The sequence below is a fragment of the Scyliorhinus canicula genome, chromosome 10, assembly GCF_902713615.1.
Source record: "Scyliorhinus canicula chromosome 10, sScyCan1.1, whole genome shotgun sequence".
Lineage (NCBI taxonomy): Eukaryota > Metazoa > Chordata > Chondrichthyes > Carcharhiniformes > Scyliorhinidae > Scyliorhinus > Scyliorhinus canicula.
In genome coordinates, this window is record NC_052155.1 from 73,926,447 (window position 1) to 73,947,678 (window position 21,232).

The 21,232-nt window shown below is 45.1% G+C and overlaps 1 protein-coding gene across 2 annotated transcripts in view; it reads left to right on the forward strand.

The window, feature by feature from the left end:
* myom1b (myomesin 1b) overlaps positions 1–21,232 on the forward strand; it is a 204,030-nt gene that overhangs the window by 171,923 nt on the left and 10,875 nt on the right. For both annotated transcript variants that reach the window (XM_038809187.1, XM_038809188.1), the window contains 8 exons: positions 156–215; positions 1,078–1,145; positions 3,000–3,113; positions 7,768–7,855; positions 11,635–11,673; positions 11,759–11,864; positions 12,506–12,669; positions 15,982–16,018. In XM_038809187.1, coding sequence (XP_038665115.1) covers positions 156–215; positions 1,078–1,145; positions 3,000–3,113; positions 7,768–7,855; positions 11,635–11,673; positions 11,759–11,864; positions 12,506–12,669; positions 15,982–16,018 — 676 coding nt within the window. The remainder of the gene's footprint in view (positions 1–155; positions 216–1,077; positions 1,146–2,999; positions 3,114–7,767; positions 7,856–11,634; positions 11,674–11,758; positions 11,865–12,505; positions 12,670–15,981; positions 16,019–21,232) is intronic.

The following is a 21,232-nucleotide window of genomic DNA, read 5'->3' on the forward strand; positions in this document are numbered from 1 at the left end:
GGAAATGTATTCATAATAATACAACCACTTGCAAAATTTGACAGTGTACTCGTGCACAATTATTGGAGTTCACATTGATTATTCTGGTTGTGTGAAAGTTGGTTTCGTACAATGTTTAACTATTCTGCTATCAACGTGCATACCTTTCTTTTCAGTGTTTAAGAATCTGAAGAAAGAAGCAGAATTCCAGAGAGGGGAATGGTTCAGGAAACAAGGTAATGAAACAACCTGAGTAATGTATTGTACAGCACTTAATATTTCCTTGTATTAATCAATGAAGTAAGCCAGAGGAGAGACATATTTTCAGTGCAAACCAGCTGGGCGGGTGGTTAAACCTGCTTTATAATTTAACTCAGTAAGAAGTCTTACAATACCAGGTTAAAGTCCAACTGGTTTGTTTCAAACGCATGGCAGAACAGCTTAAAATTGAAAATCGCAGGGAGTAAGCAGTCAGTTAAATTATAATGTGGAGATGCCAGCGTTGGACTGGGATGAGCACAGTAAGAAGTCTTAAAACGGCAAGTTAAAGTCCAACAGGTTTGTTTCAAATCACTAGCTTTCGGAGCACTGCTCCTTCCTCAGGTGAATGATGAGGTAGGTTCCAGAAACATATATGTAGACAAAGTGAAAGGTGCAAGATGAATTTTGAATGCGAGCATTTGCAGGTAATTAAGACTTTACAGTCCAGAGAGAGGGATAATCCCAGGTTAAAGAGGTGTGAATTGTCTCAAACCAGGACAGTTGGCAGGATTTTGCCCAGAACAGGATGATTTGATGTTTGCCTGGGTGCCCACCTTAATAACAACCAGCCAAAGTTAAAATTGAGACTATTATCCCCGCTCTTCAAATCTGGTACAATATCAATTTCAAATGAAACCACTTGATATAACATCATTGCTTCTTATGCAACATCTTGTATCCCAGGCAAAAGAATGATATTAATAAAATCATTAAGAGGTTTTCCACAAAGATTAAGCCAGAATTCAAACTTTGATAGATGAATTCCATACTTACTATTACTGTTTGATGAACATGTGAATTTAAAAAATATTTATGATATATTTTCTATGCTTACAGGCCCTCACTTTGTTGAGTACCTTGGATGGGAAGTTAATAATGATTGCAGTGTACTTCTGAAATGCAAGGTGAAAGGAACATACTTACATATGCCTTTGTTGCTCTAGAACATTATTTTTAAAAAATAGCTAATGCTAAAGTTTTTAGAGAAAAGCTGGATATTTTCGTCTGAATGGAAAGAAAACCATAGTGAGGCGGGGGAATTTTCCACTCCTGTTTTTATCGGGTGGGATCTGTGAGAGGAGCAGAAAATCCCACAAGAGCCCAAATCATGTATCACGGCAACGTAAAGGCGTGACCGAATTGTTCCTATCCTGTACCTGTGATGTAGCGGAATAAGCCCATTACAACAAATTAGCATCTAATTGTCAGGCCTCTATGCCTGAAAATCCCCCCCGTTAAATTATCCATTCACATCGGCTTGAGGTCACCCACAGCGTGCACCTGGCGAGTACAATCTGCCAGAGGAGTTCAGGTGCATGCATCACTCAGGGGGCAAAGGGCTATGCCTGGAGAGTGCCAGGTGGCATTGCAGGCATGGGACGTTGTGTGTTCTATTTTTAATTTGTGTATTCCCTTACAACTTGAATTTCCAACTATCTTTATATTGTTAGCAAATTTGGCTACACTACACTCAGTCCCTACACCAGAATGTAAATAGTTGAGGTCCCAGCACTGCTCCCTGTGGCACTCCACTGGTTCGAGTTTGCCAACCTGAAACTGACCCATTTATCCCAATTCTCTGTCTTCTGTCAGTTAGCCAACCCTCTTGTGACACCTTATTGATGCCTTTTGGAAACTGCATTTACTAGTGACCCTTTATTCACCTAGCTCGTTACATCCTCAAAAAACTCAAATAAATTTATCAAACATGAATTCCCTTTCATAAAACCACGTTGACTATGTTTGATGATATTATGATTTCCTAAATGTCCTGCTACTCCTCAAATAATAGATTCCAACATATTCCTAATTGTTTCCTATTAGTATCTTTCTCCTTTCTTAAATAGTTGCTTCACATTTTAAGTTTCCCAATCCACTGGGTTCTTTCCAGAATCTAGAAACTTTGGGAATACATCCACTATCATTGTAGTGGCTTCTTTAAAGATCCTAAGGTATAAACCATCAGGCCTTGGGGGTCTTATCAGCGCTTAGAACCATTAGTTTGCCCGGTACCTTTTAGTGATTGCTTTAATTTCCTCCCTTCCCTTTTCCCAATGATTTTCTATCATGAAGTCGAATCTATGAGCAGAACCTTGTGTCCTCCCCATCATGAGTTTGGAGGTGGGATACATTTAATCAGCTGGGAGGGTGGGGGAAATGGGGAACCCAATTCCACCCCAACTAAGTCCCTGATCCTCTTCCTGGTTCGGTGCCTTTAAGTGTGCAATGAATGCAAACAATAAAGCAAAATTAATCTCCATTCTTCAAGAGCTTGAGCCATGACTCGGGTCTGAAACTCTAGATGTATTACACTTCTGAAGCTAGCGTGCCTCCTATTTTCTCAATTTACAGGCCTCTGAAAATGAATCAAGCCTCTGAAAGAGTGAGGAAGTGGGAACTCCCAGCATAGGGAATCCCCGCCATTAGTTTCATGCCAGTGGCCTTATTTGGGATGAGGCTCTCCTCTGAAAATGGTGTAACTCCATGTAATTTCAGCCCCTCACTGCCAAGGTTGGTACATATGAAATAGGGACTTGCATGGTTACGCAAGATAACAGATGTATATAGAACCATCATGCAATACAGGTATCAGTGATTAACGAGTGTTAATTGACTATAACTCAATGGATCAGCATCAGGGGCTAACGAAAAAAAAGGTTGATTGGAAATGAAGTCAAATGCCATTTTTGTGGAAAGGTTTAAAATAAAGGAAGAGCCAAATTAACCCGTGATCTAACTTTTTTTTTCTTTCTACCTAGGTGGCTAACATTAAAAAAGAAACATCAATCATCTGGTACAAAGATGATAGAGAGATAATGTTTGATGAGAAGCATGATTTCAAGGATGGTGTGTGCACTTTGCTGGTTCAACAGGTACAGAAATAATTTTTAACTACGTTGTGGAACTATGGGCTGGTTTAGCTCAGTGGGCTAAGACAGCTGGCTTGTAATGTAGAACTAAGGCTAGCAGCGTAGGTTCAATTCCCGTACCAGCTTACCTGAACAGGCGCCGGAATGTGGCGACTAGGGGCTTTTCACAGTAACTTCATACTTGTGACAAGAAAAGATTATTATGTCTGTTAGTAAAAGACATATTGAGACTGCATAACTAAGTAAATAGCATTTATCACTCATTAACAAAATATTGTAAGAGAAAGTTTCATCCGTAATTGGGAGAAAGTTTCATCCATAATTGGTGGAAGCTAAGGCCAAGAGAACAGTGGTAAAGATAGCGAGAAAGGTTTGGCAGAGACGGAAATTCCAACGGGGCCTGAAAACACTGGGACCGGGATTTCCTGCCATTCACATGGGCGGTATATTCTGACCCTGCTGACGACACTCCCCGGTCGCGGGTTCTCCAGTGATGGGGGGTGCATTCAATGGGAAAGCCTGTTGACAACACCATGACAGGAAGATCCTCCCACTGGTTGATGGCGAGCCTGGTGGGGTCTCCCTGCAGAAAGGTAGATGGGGCTAATTCCTGCTGTGACCTGAAGTAGACAGAGCTTCTGTCCATCCCATCAAAGGTCATGATGCTGAAAGGAGACAGAGCTGATGGGATGTCTTAAACCTGCTAGATTTCTAGAAATTTCCAGCTTCTTTGTACCAGGTGATCTGGGTGCCAGCATGTTACCTGTGTTCATTATCAATGGATAGGCAGAAATGGCATCAAAGGGAGACTCCAGGTCCAGCAGCCTTTAAAAGGCTCTCCAAAACAGGCCCAATAAACAGCATGGTTATTTAAGATATCCATTAGAACGTTTTTGAAGTGCTGCTTGTTTTTTTACTCCCCTCCTTCCTTACACAGAGACTGGTGGGAAAGAAATACTAATCAAACATAAACAGATAAAACCCACAAAATGCTTCTATTTGAATAGAATGATTTGACCCTGCCCTCAGCCACGTGACCTGGTATAGGCCCTTTAACTCCATTGAGTCTCCAGCTGTAATCCCTGTGGTAATCCCCAAAGTGGCCTTTTCCAGCCATTTACACTGTTTCACTAGTAGCTTCTCCTGTAGGGTGTTATGGAGGGAATTTACAGAAGCTATGGAGTTATTCCTAATCAACACAACCTGCTGGAATCTGAGTGGGGAAAAGTGCAATTAAAATACAAAAGGGAATTTATCCATTCCATTCCCAGCCTAATCTGGCCATTTGCAATTCTAAATCACAGACAGCATAATCAGCGGCCCCAGCTCTCTAAATAACATAGACTGGCCCAACATTTATTTTAACCTTATTAGGGGAGCAGTGATGGCTTCCCGAATAGGCCACAGTTGCTGGGATTTGGATGCAGGACAAGAAGTGTGTCAAAAAAGCATATTTATTTCATGTTTTCTTGTGTGTTAGGAGACCTCTGCTACCCTAGGGGCAGGATTCTCCCCTACCAGGCGGGGCGGGGGGCCCGGCGTAGAGGAATGGCGCCAACCACTCTGGCGTTGGGCCTCCCCAACGGTGCGGAATTCTCCGCACCTTTGGGGGCCAAGCCCTCACATTGAGGGGCTAGGCCTGCGCCAGAGCTGTTGGCACCACGCCGACTGCCGCCAAAACCGGCACCAGCGGCTTTTGACGCCCGCCGCCCGGTGCCGGGGCTGACCGAAAGGCCTTTGCCGTTTTGCGCATGCGCGCTGGGGGATTCTCTTCTGCGTCTGCCATGGTGGAGGCCGTGGAGGCCGTGGCAGCGGCGGAAGAAAAAGAGTGCCCCCATGGCACTGGCCCGCCCCCCGATCGGTGGGCCCCGATCACGGGCCTAGCCACCGTGGGGGCATCCCCAGGGTCCGATCGCCCCGTGCCCCCTCCCAGGACCCCGGGGGCCCGCTCGCGCCACCGATCCCACCGCCACCAGAGGTGGTCAAACCATCGGCGGCGGGAGAGGCCTCCACGGGCGGAAGAGAGACTTCAGCCCATCGCGGGCCGGAGAATCGCTGCAGGGGGCTCGCTGCTCAGTGCGGCGTGTTTCCTGCCCCCGCCAATTCCCGGGTGGCGGAGAATTTCTGCCACGGCGGGGGCGGGATTTTTGGCGGCCCCAGGCGATTCTCTGACCCTGCTGGGGGTCGGAGAATTTCGCCCCTTGTGCCAGGAGCCTTCTCTTTGAGGTCCTTGCTGCATCCTCTAAGCTGCCTGCCAGCTGCACAGTTACTTCCAGTTGACCACCTGTCATTTTGGTTTGGGAAATCACAAAGTAGGATGCTAATGACACCTGGCCAAGACTTCCTGCTTCTCCCCCAGGCACTCACAAAGCCGAATTACTCCAAGGAATAAAAATCAACCCCATCCTGTCTATTGTATCAAACCTAGATCGGCTTCTTTCAGTAAGTGAGCTTAGTTTTGCCCTGTATATATATCATGGACAGAAGCATGATACATTATACAGAAAAGGTGCTTCATTTTTACCACATTTAATTTCTCCCCATAGTCACCAGATCAATGAATTCTTGTTGGTACCTGCATCAATGTGAGGACATGCTGAGTGGAGGTCAGGCCCTTTCCCACAGTGAAAAGGGGAAATTAAGCAACTGCTTAATTGTTGCCTCCTTGCAACTGGTCATGATCAGCAATGGCAGGTATTATGTATCTGGGAATGCATTCTTGCTGGTTCTGCATCACGTGATGTGTAGTGATATCTGCAGATTGTTTGCACGGACTTTGAGCAGATCACCATCTTGATTGTATGAGCAACACCCTTAATAGACCTCTCATCTTGATTTAGAAGAATCCAAAGTGTGGGCACCTTCAAAGCTTTTCGCTTTGCGGCAATAAAGCAATATACCAGGAGAGAAAACTGGAGACGAGGATTGAGGCAGATAAATTCCTGGAAGGAAAATTTTTGTTTACTAATTGTGGGACGTCATCGGAGACAACAGAAAATACTCAGGACCGAACCCGCGCACACACACGCACACACACACACACACACATACACTGATGGTGGGGTGGGGGGGGCGGGGGGGGGGGGGTGCGAAGCACTACCACCGATGTGAAGGTTTAACAAAAGTTTTTAATAGCAAGTGTGAGTAAAAAGACCAACTGTCGGGGAAGACTTGTTTGCGTTGAAGTAAGTGTGGTCTGACCATGGTGAAGCTACACGAGCTGCGGGAACAGGAATTTTGAAGTTTGCCCACACTGTATGGGCCACTACTCAGACAAAAAGTCAAAATACTCAGGTATAAAAGGGAAATAATTCCTAGTTGCTTGTTCAAGGGATTGTTTCTAAGGAAAATCTCTAAGTTGTCAATCAGGGCGAAAGAGTGGAAAGGAGCAACACCACCAACAGGAAATAGCTACCAGCTATGAAGCGAGCAGGGATATGTCTGATATTATACACTGTACAGATGTATGATGAAAACGTTTGGCAATGTCACGCTGATCAGTTACTTGCTGCATGAAGTGAGTTTGCAGAAACCTCTTAAGAGGTTCTACCTTTAATAGATTTAGAGAGCTGTACTTTGGATCAGAATCCAGAGACGGTGACAAGTTCAGATTCTGGTTCAGAGGACTTTTTAATGCTGATAGTGACATATACTGATATGATTACTCAAAGTACAATCTATAGAAAGGAATCTTTTGAAGTCGCAAGTAACCAAGAGCAATAATGCCAAATTCTACCAAAAAGGAATAGACATCCCCCCTCCCCGGCGACTGTCTTATTGAATTGTATTTATGTATAGAAATAACATTTCAGAGGATCTGTTGTATTGTTGTCACTATACTAATGAAGTAAAGGGGACAAGGTGTTAAGTAGCTGGGAAAACGTTCTTGCTGGTTCTGTATCGTATGATGTATAGGGACGTCAGCAGAGTATTTGTGTGGGCTTTGAGCAGATCACCATCTTGATTATATGAGCAACACCCTTAGTAAACCTCTCATCGCGTTTCAAAGAATCCAGAGTGTGGGCACCTTCATACCTTTTCTTTTTGCAGCAAAAAAGAAATATAACACAGTGGAGCCAGTTCAGTCCTCAAAGAGCCACAGGCACCGCAGAGAAAGAGAGAGAGGGACAATCGGTTATATAGCATGAGGGACACCACTCCACATCAAGCAGCAAGACAAGGAGGCAGGCCCACAGGAACTATCACAGCCGATACAGGGATAGAACAAATGCTGGTGGCATCATTCTGCATCACACTCTGGCCAACTAATTTAACCGATCACTTGTCCATCTTTTTGACTGCAGGTGTGTGTGTTATAGTGAGATCAGAAGAGTGGTGAAAAACAGAGTTCTATAGTGGCGGAAAATCAAGGTCTATGCCAAAATGTTGGCACAGTACTTTGTTGTACCACAGGTGTGACAGGGGTATATTTTCCAACCAGCAATTCTGCAGGAATATTTAACATGCTTATTTAAACGTCCTCAGAAAAGTTAATGCACTGAGGAATCTAATATGAACAATATAATTGCTAATGTGGGAACATTGGAGGTCAGAAAACATAGCGCATAATTCCAAATGGCTTCTGAGAGTTGAATATAACTATTTGTGTATAAACAGACACTGATGTTCCAATAAAATATTTTAAATATGCCAACAGTTTTCAAAGAAGGATGCTGGTGTTTATGAAATCGTGCTGAAAGATGACCGGGGAAGAGATTCAAGTGTGCTCCGATTGCTTGAAAAAGGTACATTTGGCAGAGAATAACAATGTTGTGCAAGTTTCAATAAAACTGAAAATGTCCATGAAGTATAACCTAAAGTAAAACATCATGGGATTGAAATTTGTTTACATTTGCATCAGGGCAATTAAATAGATCTTCGGGCCAAGTTTAACTCAATTGTGTGAGATGAATGGGAGAAAAATGTGACAATGTGAAATCTCTAAATCTTCAAAGGATGCTGCTATGGCCTATCATTAGCCTTCCAAAGGCTTGTGACTTTAATAATATTGTTATCGTAAGTTGAAACAAAGATGAAAATACCTTCATTCTGCATTTCTTCATCCGGATGACCAGATTTAGTCTTTCTGCAATAATATATCTTAAGGACAAAAGAGTCTTGAGGACAAAAGCAGAGAGAAATGGATGGGACAAACAAGTACTGCTGCAAAATCTCTGACTAATATTGGAAGGGAATTTGCCAAGGACGTGTTTAGAGATTTGTGAAAATATAAACATCAAGGGTCGGCTTTGACTGAAAAGTCCCTCCAGTGGGAAGGGCCATAAAATCCTACCCACTAGTTTAGGTATTAAGCAAAGTAGACCGGGAATAACTTGATATCAATAATCCCATTTAGAGAGTGTTACTTCCATTTAGTACAACAATAATTACATATTGTCCCCGGAGAATTGCTCAGGAACGCGCATGCGTATTGACAGAGGGCCGCCCCCCCCCGCAATTATCCACGCGCTGGTCGAGTGCCCTACAGCATGTTCCAACCACTTATCGGCTGTTGGGAACCTTGGGAGGCGGCTGCGTACTCAGTCCGCGACCGTGCTGGTGGGGGGTGGGGGGTGGGGGGGGGGGATCAAGTGCCGGGGGGGGGGGGGGGGGGGCGAATGAGTGTGACGGGGGGGGGGGGGCGATCGGGCGGGTAATATGGAGCGGCGTGGGGCCGATCATTGGGACCTTCTTTCCTGGTCCAGGTCCGCCGGCTGAGTCCGCCATGTCACACAGGGCGGCCGGCACAGGCCGCCACCGTGCACCTGTGTGGACTCCCGACCAGAAGTGTGGGGCCCCGTATCCGCAGCCAGAGCTGCTCCGGGGGCCCTGCTAGCCACCTGCAGGAAAGTCCAGAGTGAAACGCCAGAGTTTTGACGCTGGCGTGGGGACGTAGCCCGATTTTTGCAGAATCCAGGCCATTATTTCTCATGAGTGAGGATGGAAAAAAATGTCCTGTAGCTTGGGAAACAAAACAGATAAAAAGGTTTGTTAAATGTGCTCTGTCTGTAAAAAGAATTACTGCTTGTTGTGGAAGCAGTAGGTATGGGATTCAATTTGTCCAATATTTTAATTGAGATTCTACACAATAGTCATTATGAAGATAGTATACTGATTAGTCATTCCTTGTAAGATCATTTACATGCTGCAAAAAGTGTGAGTGAGAAAGGTCACAGACTCACCTTGTTGTGGTGAATCAAATGCCCTGGAGAGGAAAGAATCTCTAAACTTAATAGGTGGATGCAAGGCATCAGCTATCCAACTGTGTTACAAAAATAAATGTATGCATGAGAAAATTGTTAGGGGTCCTCGAGGGCAGCTTGTAATGTAATGCTTTCTATGGAATATAGAGGTCTTTGATTTCATTGGTTTTGAAATTTTGGTTGTATGTATAAACTCCTATTTTTTAATTTCAAGATTGAGAAAGGAATCTATTAATTGTCCGTTGATTTTAATTGTAGGCGGGTGTTGGGCATTAAGGGCGTGATTTAACTAAATTATTTTCCATTGTGAGCGTGTTTAGCCACGTGTTTCCTGGCACTCGCGGCACCAAGAAACACAATACTATTAAACATCACTCTGGTTAGAGAGGGGGCCGCAGCGGGGAATGCATGCTGAGGCCGCACATAGCTCCGTTTTCAGCACTGAGGAACTCCGCTCTCCGGAATTAAAAAATGGTGTCCTGATCTCTCAAGCCCTCGATGGGACCCCCAACAGTGGGCGGGATTACATCGCAACATCTTGTGAGATCTCGTTGAGCATGCAAGGCGTTGCAAGCCAGGTAGACCCCGGGAGCGGGATCTCCAGGCTTCTATTGGCCACGTTGCACGCTGTTTTTCGGGTACAGCATGGCCGTTTGATTGTACCCTAAATGTGGAGCTACTTTTGTTCCTATACATAGAAGCAGACTGAAACCAGTTGAGTTTGGATGTACATATTTGTAAATAAACACTTTTAAAAATTGATTCCAGTTCTATCCTTCACAGGGATCTCATAAGTATTTATAAAATATGGTCCAATGTTGCAAATGGCATTCCATCACAATTCTAACTAATAATTGCCCAATGTCAGGCCAATCAGTAAAACCATGCAGCAATTAAATCCAAAGTCATAAAAGACCCGGAATGTTAAATAAGTTTCAATTCTGCCTCTCCTCTGGAATTCTCACTTAACTTTGTAAAAAACCTACATATTACAAGATAAGTTATATAGAAGTAAAGGGCTCTGAAGCAGGGAATGACTAAGCTGAGTGTTTCTACACATCTAGGCCTTGAGGGACATAGTATCACATCTACACCCAGTGACACAAAGTTTAAGTAGGGCCTCCAGGAAGCTTAAACAACAAGAAAATTATCCTTGTTCTAAAGCTCAGCGCAATTATACATTTGAGATTGTAAGAAATCTTAAACCCAAACGAACACAGGTTTAAGAAGATGGTCAGACTGTTTCAGAGGGATCTACTTTCATTTTCATGGTGTGGTGAACATGCCGAATGGTGTTCCTGGGAAGACAAGGGGCTGGATTCTCCAGTCGCCTACTCCGAAATCGCATTCGCCGATCGGCCAGAGAATCAAAGTTCCCAACCCAATCAGGGGTGCACCGCTTTCGCGATGCTCCGCTCCCTCCAAAGTGGAGTACTCAGAGAATATGCTGCGCGACGTATCAATGGCCTCCTATCCCCCGATGCCCGGCCACAATCGTCCGAGTTCCCGACGCCGTTGGTCACGTGGTCACATCCGTAGGGACCTCGGCATGGCGGCTGCGGACTCAGTCCAGCGCCGTCACAGTCGAGAAGGGCCGATCTGGGGGTAGGGGGGTCTTTTTCAGGGCCTGGGGTACTGTGGGGGGGGGGGGGGGGGGTGGTCCGGGGCGCGTGAGCCGGTCAAAGGGGAGGCACTATTTTGGGGGCCGTGTCCGCTAGCGACCTTTGCCATGCAGCACGGCGCAGCTGCTGCAGGCTGCCGCCGTGCGCATGCACGGCCACGGACCCAGCAATTCTCTGGGCTATATCAGCAGCTGGAGCCAGGTGCTCTATGCTGCCGGCAAGCTGGCCCCCAGCCAAACGGAGGATCGGTGGCCATTTTACGCCATTTTTTCTGGCGTAAAACGCCATCGTTCCCACGCCAGCGTGGGGACATAGCCTCAGAATCGGAGATTCCAGCCCAAGTAGTTTGAAAAAAAAGAACAATTGCTTGATATTTACAGGAAATTGATAGGAATTCATTTAAATCAATGCAAAATCCTGATCTACGAGCATGTAATTTTCTGAAGAATGCCCTCTGCGAATGCTATTGCGCACTCGAAATGCCCAGATGTTGATGCATTATCATATCTAATGGTAATAAAGAGGGAGGGGGGGGGGAGTGAGAAGCTATTATCAAAACACAGGATGTGAAGCAGAGCACAATACTGCAAATTTGAAGGCACCATTGCAATCATGAAATTTAGAGTAACTGTGATGGAAAGAATATTATTGTAATGGTGAAATCTGCCATATTCAACTTGGTTTTCCTTAATTTAACAGCTTTCGGTGATGTGATAAGTGAAGTTTGCCGTGCGGCTGGTAAGTGTTCTCAGAACAAGCCTTGTCATCACTTTCCCGTGCTTATAAATTGGGCATTAAAAATTTTTTTCTGTTAACAATACAGCTCAGACTGCAACAGATCTGAAGGTACAGAGTACAGAACATGGTATCAGAATCTACTCTTTTATTTCTTACTACTTGGACGATTTGAAGATCATCTGGTACCACAAGTAAGAGATTACTTTCTTCTGTACATTTGGCACGGGAAAATTAGGAGCAATGCAAGTTGGAAGAACCTGCATTTCCAATTCGCCAACCCGTGCTCCCCACAAGTGAGGCTCACATACCCTACTCCTCTTATATCTTTACAGGGAAAAGGTCGAGGGGTGTAAGATTTTGTGTCTATTATTGGAACTGTCACCTTTTTCATGGTCTATGAAATTATGAGGGGCATAGACAGAGTGGAACGTCAGAGTCTTTTTCCCAGGGTAGAGGGGTCAATTACTAGGGGGCATAGGTTTAAGGTGCGAGGAGCAAGGTTTAGATGAGATGTACGAGGCAAGTTTTTTACACAGAGGTTCCAGGGTGCCTGGAACTCATTGCTGGAGGAGGTGGTGGAAGCAGGGACGATAGTGACGTTTAAGGGGCAGCTTGAATAGGATGGGAATAGAGGGCTACAGACCCCGGAAGTGCAGAAGATTTTAGTTTAGACGGGCAGCATGGTCGGCGCAGGCTTGGAGGGCCGAAGGGCCTGTTCCTGAGCTGTACTTTTCTTTGTTCTTTTATTCTTTGTTCTTAGATTGTGGGGAAGCTAGAAATAAAACACATCCTAAATTTAGATTGTTTTCTAATGCCTTGTGTCTTTCTTCAGCGACACAAAGCTTGCGTCTACAGATAGAATGAAGAGCGGTGTTACAGGAGAGCAGCTCTGGCTGCAGATCAATGAGCCCACCGAGAAGGATAAAGGCAAATACACTCTTGAACTCTTTGATGGAAAAGCAGGACACAAAAAATCAGTTGAATTATCAGGGACAGGTAAGAAAAACACAACTACTTCCATTCATGTTCATTTAATATTGGAATAAAATATTACTGTTAATCTATTTGCATGTTGATACCAGCCCAGCAATTCTGTGGGAGGACCCTTCACACAAGATCTAGTTCCCCCATGGATGTAGCACATTCCACGCACATATGGCTTCAGGAGAATTTACTGACAAGCATCTATGCCACTTTTGTCTTCATATATAAACATGATATAATGACAGTTAAAATGATTATAATACTATAATAACACTAAGTTTTTATTTTCTGTGACTTGAGCTCTATTGGTTTTTTTGTTGAATTTAGAGCACCCAATTCAGTTTTTTCCAATTAAGGGGCAATTTAGTGTGTTCAATCCACCTACCTTGCACATCTTTGTGTTGTGGGGCGAAACCCACGCAAGCACGGGGAGAATGTGGAAACTCCACACGAACAGTGACCCAGAGCCGGGATGGAACCTGGGATCTCGGCTCCGTGAGGCTGTTGAGTTCTATTGTTAAAGGGAATATTTCCCCCTTCTGATGTTTGCAGAGATCCTAAGGAAAGTGTGCTGGAAATAATCTCAATGTTTTTTCTGGTGGACACTTCATTTAGAAAAATAATAATGTAATCATCACACAGGGTCAGAACAGGGTCATATACATTTGGGACTGAGGTCTGCTGTGCTTTTATGTTCATTCAAGTAATGTGGACGTTGTTGGCTAAGATAGCATTTATTGCCTATCCCTAATCTCCCTTGAGAAGATGTTTGTGAGTGGCCTTCATGAACCTCTGCAGTCTAGTTGTGTAGGTACCCCCACAGTGCTGTTAGGGAGGGAATTCCAGGATTTCGATTCAACGACAATGAAGGAATGGCGATGTATTTCCAAGTCAAGGTGGTGCGTGACTTGGAGGGGAACTATCTGTTCCCAAGTAGATTTGGAAGGTTCTGCCTCAGGAGCCTTGATGAGTTTCTGCAGTGCATCTTGTAGACAGTGCACACTGCTGCTATTGTGCACTGGTGGCGGAGGGCTGAATATTTGAGGATGTGGTCAATCAAGCGGGTTGCTTTGTCCTGGATGGTGTTGAGCTTCTTGAGTGTTGGTGGAGCTGCACTCATCCAGGCAATTGATGAGTATTCCATCAAACTCCTGACTTGTGCCTTGTAGGTGGTGGCCAGGCTTTGGGAGTCAGGAGCTGAGCTATTTGCTGCAGGATTCCTAGTCTCTGATTTGCTCTTGTAGCCACAGTATTGATATGGTTAGCCCATTTCAGTTTCTGTTCAATGGTAACCCCCAGGATGTTGATAGGAAGCTTTCCATGCTGTAAATGAGCTGAGTGTGCTTAATATTAGTACTGCTCAAAGGTGGAGAAAAAAAACATTCCATTCCTCTGACTGACATTACTCTTTATTATAAATAGGAAATGAAATGAAAAATGAAATGAAACTGAAATGAAAGGAGCAATTCCTAATGTTAAAAACAAAATAAAAGTGCTGGTTGCAAATACAAGTACACCGAATGTTCTGTAAATTTTCTTGATGAATGGACTTATTTGTTTCAATTAACAGTTCCATTCATCAAGAATGATATTGATGAGGATAACAGACTGGAATTTCATTGATCAATTATGTGCGGGTGAAAATGTTAATCTGTGTAAGTTGGCTACAAGAATAAAGATATGCAGAGGTTTATAAAGCTGAGTGACGATGGAATCATAAATACTAATTGTATAGTATTGATGCCATCTGACTATTATCATCTAGTAATATTACCCCCGGCTGTGTTAAAGCTACTTTGCATATAGAGGGCATAGTTTAAAACACCTAGCAGTTATTTACTGTGTATGAATTTTTTCTTCTTCTTTTATAAGTTTTATTTCTATTAGAGGATGTTTAATTGCTTCTGACAAGTACAGTGAAATACCAGAATGAATGCTACTTACAGGCTTGACTGAATCATTTCCAGCTTCCTGTCTGCTACATACTATGCCATACATTTCAAATTCCTCAGTACATGAGGCTTATTAGCAAGTCAAACAAGGATTGTCAAAACCTGGAGTAGGTGATGGAACCATCAATTCTACGGACACGTGCTTGTAGGATTAGAATAGCGGTTTTAATATACTTACAACAGAGCCAGCCTGTTAGCCGTTGAACTTTTGGTGAACTGGCTGGCTGACCCTGCGGCACGGATCTTTATACAGTAGCTCCAGGGGGAGGAGTTCTGGGCGGAACCAAGGGGGGAGCCCAGTACAAACTCTCGAGTACTCCCAGAGCTACTCCCCTGGTGGTCAGGTAGTGCAACTGCAATTACAATATTGATACATATATATACTTGGAACAGATTATAATACCGTGTGAATCTCATTCACCACAGTAGGTAATCCAGTTAATTGAACCTGCTCCACCATTTTATCAACCATATGATACTAAAGCACTTTACCTCACTTAGATCTTTCCATAACATCTGTCTTTCTGCCAGATTAGGACAGGTCACCATCTGTATTAGGAGGTGGTATTCAGTTACAGTGGTTCTTTACTCATCAGGGAAGTACATAGCCTTCAGTTTGATAACTTCAGTTTGATGACTTCAGTTTTCTCCTGATCTCATATCATCCGGGCATGAAGTTGTATCCTATAATTGTTATGATGAATTAGTGCAGTGGCAAAGAACCTCACTGGACTACAATTTCAGTTATCAACTCAGAGTTGTGATCTGTGAAAACATAGAATAGAATCTCCACAGTGCAGAAGGAGGCCATTCGGCCCTTCGAGTCTGCATCAACCCTGCAAAAGAGTACTCTTCTTAGACCCAGTCCCCCACCCTATTCCCATAACCCCACCTAACCTGCACATCTTTGGACAGTAAGGGGCAATTTATCATGGCCAATCCATCTAACCTGCACATCTTTGGACTGTGGGAGGAAACCGGAGCTCCCGGAGGAAACCCACACGGATATGGGGAGAAAGTGAAAACTCCACCCAGTCAGCCAAGGCTGGAATTGAACTCGGGTTGAGTGCTAACCACTGTGCCACCGTACTGCCCAAATAAAAACAAATAAAATCTGATAGCAGCAGTAATAATATAAAAATAATGGGTGGATTTTCAATTGGTCGCTTTGGTGTAAAATTGGCATTGTAAATTGACAGCTCATTTGAAGCAATAGAAACGATAATCGGGCCATTTCTGCGACAGGCAACTGATCTGTAAAGTCAGTTCTTTACCGAGCATGAAATTGATATGGTTTTCATTGCAATGTAGTTGGTGAACTAATGTGTTACAAACACTTTTACCAACCATTTTGTTTCTCTTCTTCTTAAAGTTTTCGATGAAGCCTTTGCAGAATTCCAGAGGCTGAAGTAAGTACACCCAATTTTACGAAAAATTGTTTGCCTGTATTTTTTGAAAATTGATTTTTATTTCTCTCCTCTCCTAAATACTTGGGGCAGAATGTTTTCATATTTTTTCAGAATGATTCCTTGCTGGAGTGTACTCCGCAGGTGGTTCCTTTCACAACTTAATTCTTTATGTGATCTTTGATATGGTATGACAGCCATGCATTCCGTGTGCAAACAAGCACTTTTTAGAGTTTAAGTTAACATGTAGCATAATTTTAAAATGTTAAGTGAGTTACTACATTCCTTTTCTTAATGCATTGAAAACATACCAAAACGCTAAATTTAATTAAATGTATTAAATTTACCCATTTGTCCTCTAGGTGGGGCTATGACACTGGTGTTTGCAATGCTACTTGTGAATGTTAGGAACACCTCATTGTAGTGGGATGGGCCTGTAGCAGTTTTTGAACTCAGTATTTGCTGGATTTCAGAACATGTGTTAAACCATTAAGCTGTTAAACCATTCCATCAATTCAAAAATCTATCACTATAACTATGCCCACTCTCCAACCTACACAGCCATTGTTTCAATTTATCAGAAGTATTCAACAGAGAGGCTAATCGTTCTCCCTCACAACAATGTGATAACGTTTATGTTCCTGCACATCACAATCATTCAACAGTAGTGTTACCTTGGCCAGCAGTGCTCCCCTCATGAAGATGCCCTCTCCACGCCCACCACCTGTGTGAAGCCCTCATAAGTTCACAAATTCCCCGAGTACTGAAGAAATAGCAGAAAACTGATACATCAGGGAAGTAATGTTGGTCGCAGAAAGCAGACCTGCTGAACAGGAAAACCAAACAAGAAAGAACTTGCATTTATATAGCACCTTTCACATCCTCAGGACGTCCCAAAGTACTTTACTGAAAATGAATTATTTTGAAAGTACAGTCAGTGTCGTTTGAGGGAATGCAGCAGCTGCCAAGTTACAGAACGCTCCGACAAATGGCAATGAGATAAATGATAAGTTAATCTGCTTTATGATGCTGCTTGAGAAATCAACATTGACCTAGGAGGCAGGAGCCTGCCTCTGCTCCTTCTCAAATAGCAGCGTGAGCTATTGGATGTCATCCTAAGAGAACAGACCACATTGTGTCCAAAACATGGTATTACTCAGTGTAGGCTCAATCTGTTCACTATTCATTCACTCAAGTTCTTTGATACAGAACAGGAGTAGTACAGTACCGCTGAGGTGACGCTTCTAACAGCGGGTATCAATACTGCACACGGTACACCCCCTGCTCCAGCCAAACCACATCGCTTCCAACAAGCGCTGAGTTGCAGGTCAGCACTGAGGCTGCAATATCCTTTCACAACTCTCATAACACTGAGCAAAAACTGACAAAACCGCACACGCCCACCTTCTCTCCCACCCCACCATATTATATTTCTTTAGGAGGGAAGGCAAATGGATCATACTGCATCAATGAAAGTACGTTAGGTTCAAACTGGATCAAATGTCATGGCCGAAGGGAGTATGGCCGAGTCCTTCATAATCCTTTCAGCCCCAGTTAAAAACATAAAGACAAGTCTTCGGGAAGAATGTCACTTCACTCAACATTCCCCTCTCCTGAGGGGTGGAATTTGCCACTATTTGCTTTTCGTCTTTCCACCCCACCCTGGCCCCTGTCCATCTTTCATAATCCACCCTCTCTTATCTCCTTCCATATCCCCTGCCTCTCTCCAACCACCCCCCTCCATCCAACTCCCCCCCACCAAACCATTTCATTAATTCCATGCCTTTCAACCCTGCTTGGCTTTGATTGTGACAGGGTGGCACGGTGGCACAGCGGTTAGCACTGCTGTCTCACAGCGCCGAGGATCCAGGTTCGATCCTGGCCCCCGGCCACTGTCTGTATGGACTTTGAACATTCTCCCCGTGTCTGCATGGGTCTCACCCCCACAACCCAAAGTAGTGTAGGATAGGTGGATTGGCCACGCTAAATTGTCACTTAATTAGATGAATAAATAAACACACAAACAAAAGAGTTTGGTTGTAGCAATGTGGGTGGGATTTTGGCATGGGGAGAATGACCAGAAATCTGTTTCATAGTGAATTTGCAGCAGGATCCTCCGCTAGTCCCTACCATGATGGGTCAGAAAACTTGCCAGAAGCCAGCATGAACCTTATTTACATTCTGTTAAGCCCGATCCGTGGGGCGGGATTCTCCAACCCCCCGCCGGGTCGGAGAATCGCCGGGGGGGGCGGCGTGAATCCCGCCCCCGCTGGCTGCCGAATTATCCATGCCGGGGATTTGGCGGGGGCGGGAATTGCGCCGCGCCAGTCGGGGGCCATTTGCAGCGCCCCCCCCCCCCCCCCCCGGCGATTCTGCGGCACGCGATGGGCCAAGTGGCTGCCCGTGCTCCGCGGGCAGCCTCCGGGGTCCACGGGGGGGGGGGGGTGAAGGGGGATCTGGCCCCGGGGGTTGCCCCCATGGTGGCCTGATCCACGATCGGGGCCCACCGATCCGCGGGGCGGGCCTGTGCTGTGGGGGAAATCTATTCCTCCACGCGGGCCGGTGTAACAGTCCACGATGGCCGGCGCGGAGATTAATCCCCCTGCGCATGCACTGGGGTGACGCCAGCACACGCTGCTGATCCCGCGCATGCACCACCTCGCGCCGGCCAGTGGAGGCCCTTCAGCTCCAGTTGGCGTGGCGCCAAGCCCCGGCCAGCGCGGAGCAAACCACTCCGGCGCCAGCCTAGCCCCTGAAGGTGTGGAGGATTCCGCACCTTTCGGGCGGCCCAACGCCGGAGTGGTTCACAACACTCCTCAGCGCCGGGACCGCTCGCCCCGCCGGGTAGGGGAGAATCCCGCCCCAGATTCTGCACAATGCTAGTGAAAAACACACATCAGCGTGAATCACGCTTGGAACAACATTACATTAAGATGTGGGGACTCACATGAACAATGCCTGGGGCTGCCTTTGGACTTCAGGATGGAGACCCTTGGCAATCCTGGACCTGGAACACTACAACAGTGGGTCAGTGGAGCATCTGCTGATGCACCTTCCAGTTTAATGTCCCAGATTAGTATCCTGGAGAGAGTCCATCTTCTAGCCTCAGAATGTTCCTGGCGATCCTTCTCCATTATCAGAAGGCCCATTTTCTGGTTACAGAATGTTCCTGGAGATCCATCTCCATTCTAAGGAGGTCCATCTTCCAGCCTCAGAATGTTTCTGGACATCCATCTCCATTCTCATGAGGTCCATTTTCCAACCTCAGAGCACTCCCATAGATTCATCTTCAATTTCAGGAGGTCCACCTTCTTTCTTCAATAGTGGGTTAATGATGTTAGGCACCCAGTGATGGTGGACTACACACCATCCATGCCTGTGCAGTCACTGAATACAGCGTGAAACATCCAGGTGCATAATTAATGAGGTAATGGTCAGACGATTTGGTGTACTTTCCCACCGCCCACCGCAGCAGAGAACATCCCACATTGCCACCCCCACCACAGCATTTAGCCTCAGAATGGGGGAATTCCACCCTCTCTGTGAAATGCCACAGACGATTGAGCAATATTTCTTAAACACATCGTCTTTCAATGCTGCTGACTTCATAATTTCTCCTTTTATATTTATATCAAATCAGTCACCATTAAAGGAACTGTGCACATTCTAATGGCCTACAGATATTGAAGAAATAAATTATAAAATACATCAGATTGGAAGTCAGTGTAAAATGTGCTCAATTTTTCTTGAAAATGCAGTCCATTCCGTCAGGTTACCACCCAGGCAGTGAAGGTAAAACATGAGCCCGAGTAGAACAAAAGCAGGGCATGAAATCTGCACTGCTCACCCAGGGAAACTCATTTAGGAAAAGCCAGTTCTCTATCCATCAACAAAAGGAACTTCGGCTATCCCTGCAATTGTCCCACATTCTTCAATCTGTAAAGCGGATTAAACAACTAGGTGCAAAAAACAAATATTCACAACTTGTCATCTTTTGCTGGAAAGATTTCCTGCTGTTTGCTCTATGCACGTGGCAATTCTCTGTGTTCCAACAGAACTAATGGCAGGTAAAACCTATAAAAAGACAACCAGCAAGGAATTACAAGCCTGGTCCGAGAGCTACCACAAGAAAGCTCTAATCTGCTCCAGTGTGATGAATAAGGAGCTTATCAAGATGCTAAATGTTATTCAATCTTCTTGCAATTAGCCATTTATGAGATAAATCTGATCAAATAAATGCCACAACCATACACATGTCCGGTAGAATATAAATTCAAGCCTATTAAAACCTCCAAAACATTAACTTCTTCTTTTGAACAACCTAAAAGCTGAGACAATTGGTCGAGAAGGCAGGGCAAAGATAACTGAAGGCTCAAACAGAATCTGGGTTCGATTTAACGGAAACTTTTCTCCGTGTCATTTTGGGCGTGATTGTCAGGGTGTATCTTGATGGTGCATTGGCGATTTCGCGGCCCATATTTCACGGCACTTATTTCTAGAAATGAGCCCCCACAAGCCCCTAACGGGAAAGCTGCTTTTAAATGCTCCCACTCCAATCACTACATAAGCATGGCAGAGTGCAGACCTTCCCCTTGCTATGGGGATGCGGACCTGGCCAGGCTTCTCAACACCATTGCTGTGAGGCAGAACATCCTGTTCCCCCGAGGGGGTTGGAGGGCCAGCAGCAGGGTCAGCAATACCGCCTGGGAGGCAGTGGCAGCGGCTGTCAGTGCAGGCAGCATGATGAGGAGGACCAGCGTCCAATGTTGGAAGAAGACCAAAGACCTCCATCGAGCTGTAAGGGTAAGTTACCACCTTTCTTCTGGCATCAGTTCCGCCTGCCACCCCTCAAATTCCCAACACCACCCCCCTCTCCGCCACAAATCACTGGCTGACACATCGCACCCTCCCCACATCCGATCTTCATGCTCATTATTCAGCTAATGAAGGTGCCCGTCACTGCCAGGAGATTCAGGAGGGGATACCAGCGACATTCCAGTGATTGGAGAAGTCCCAAAAGCTATGGGCACAGGAGATAATGTCAACAATGAGTGGCATCGAGGCAAACACTGCTAGGGTGGTGACCACAGTGGAAAGCCTGCAGCACAAGGTCAGCATCTTGAGTGGTGGTGACAAGGCATGGCTCAGCCCATGATGACCATTGCTGATTGCCTCGACATTGTGTCTCAGTCGAAGAGGGACATGTTCCAGACATAG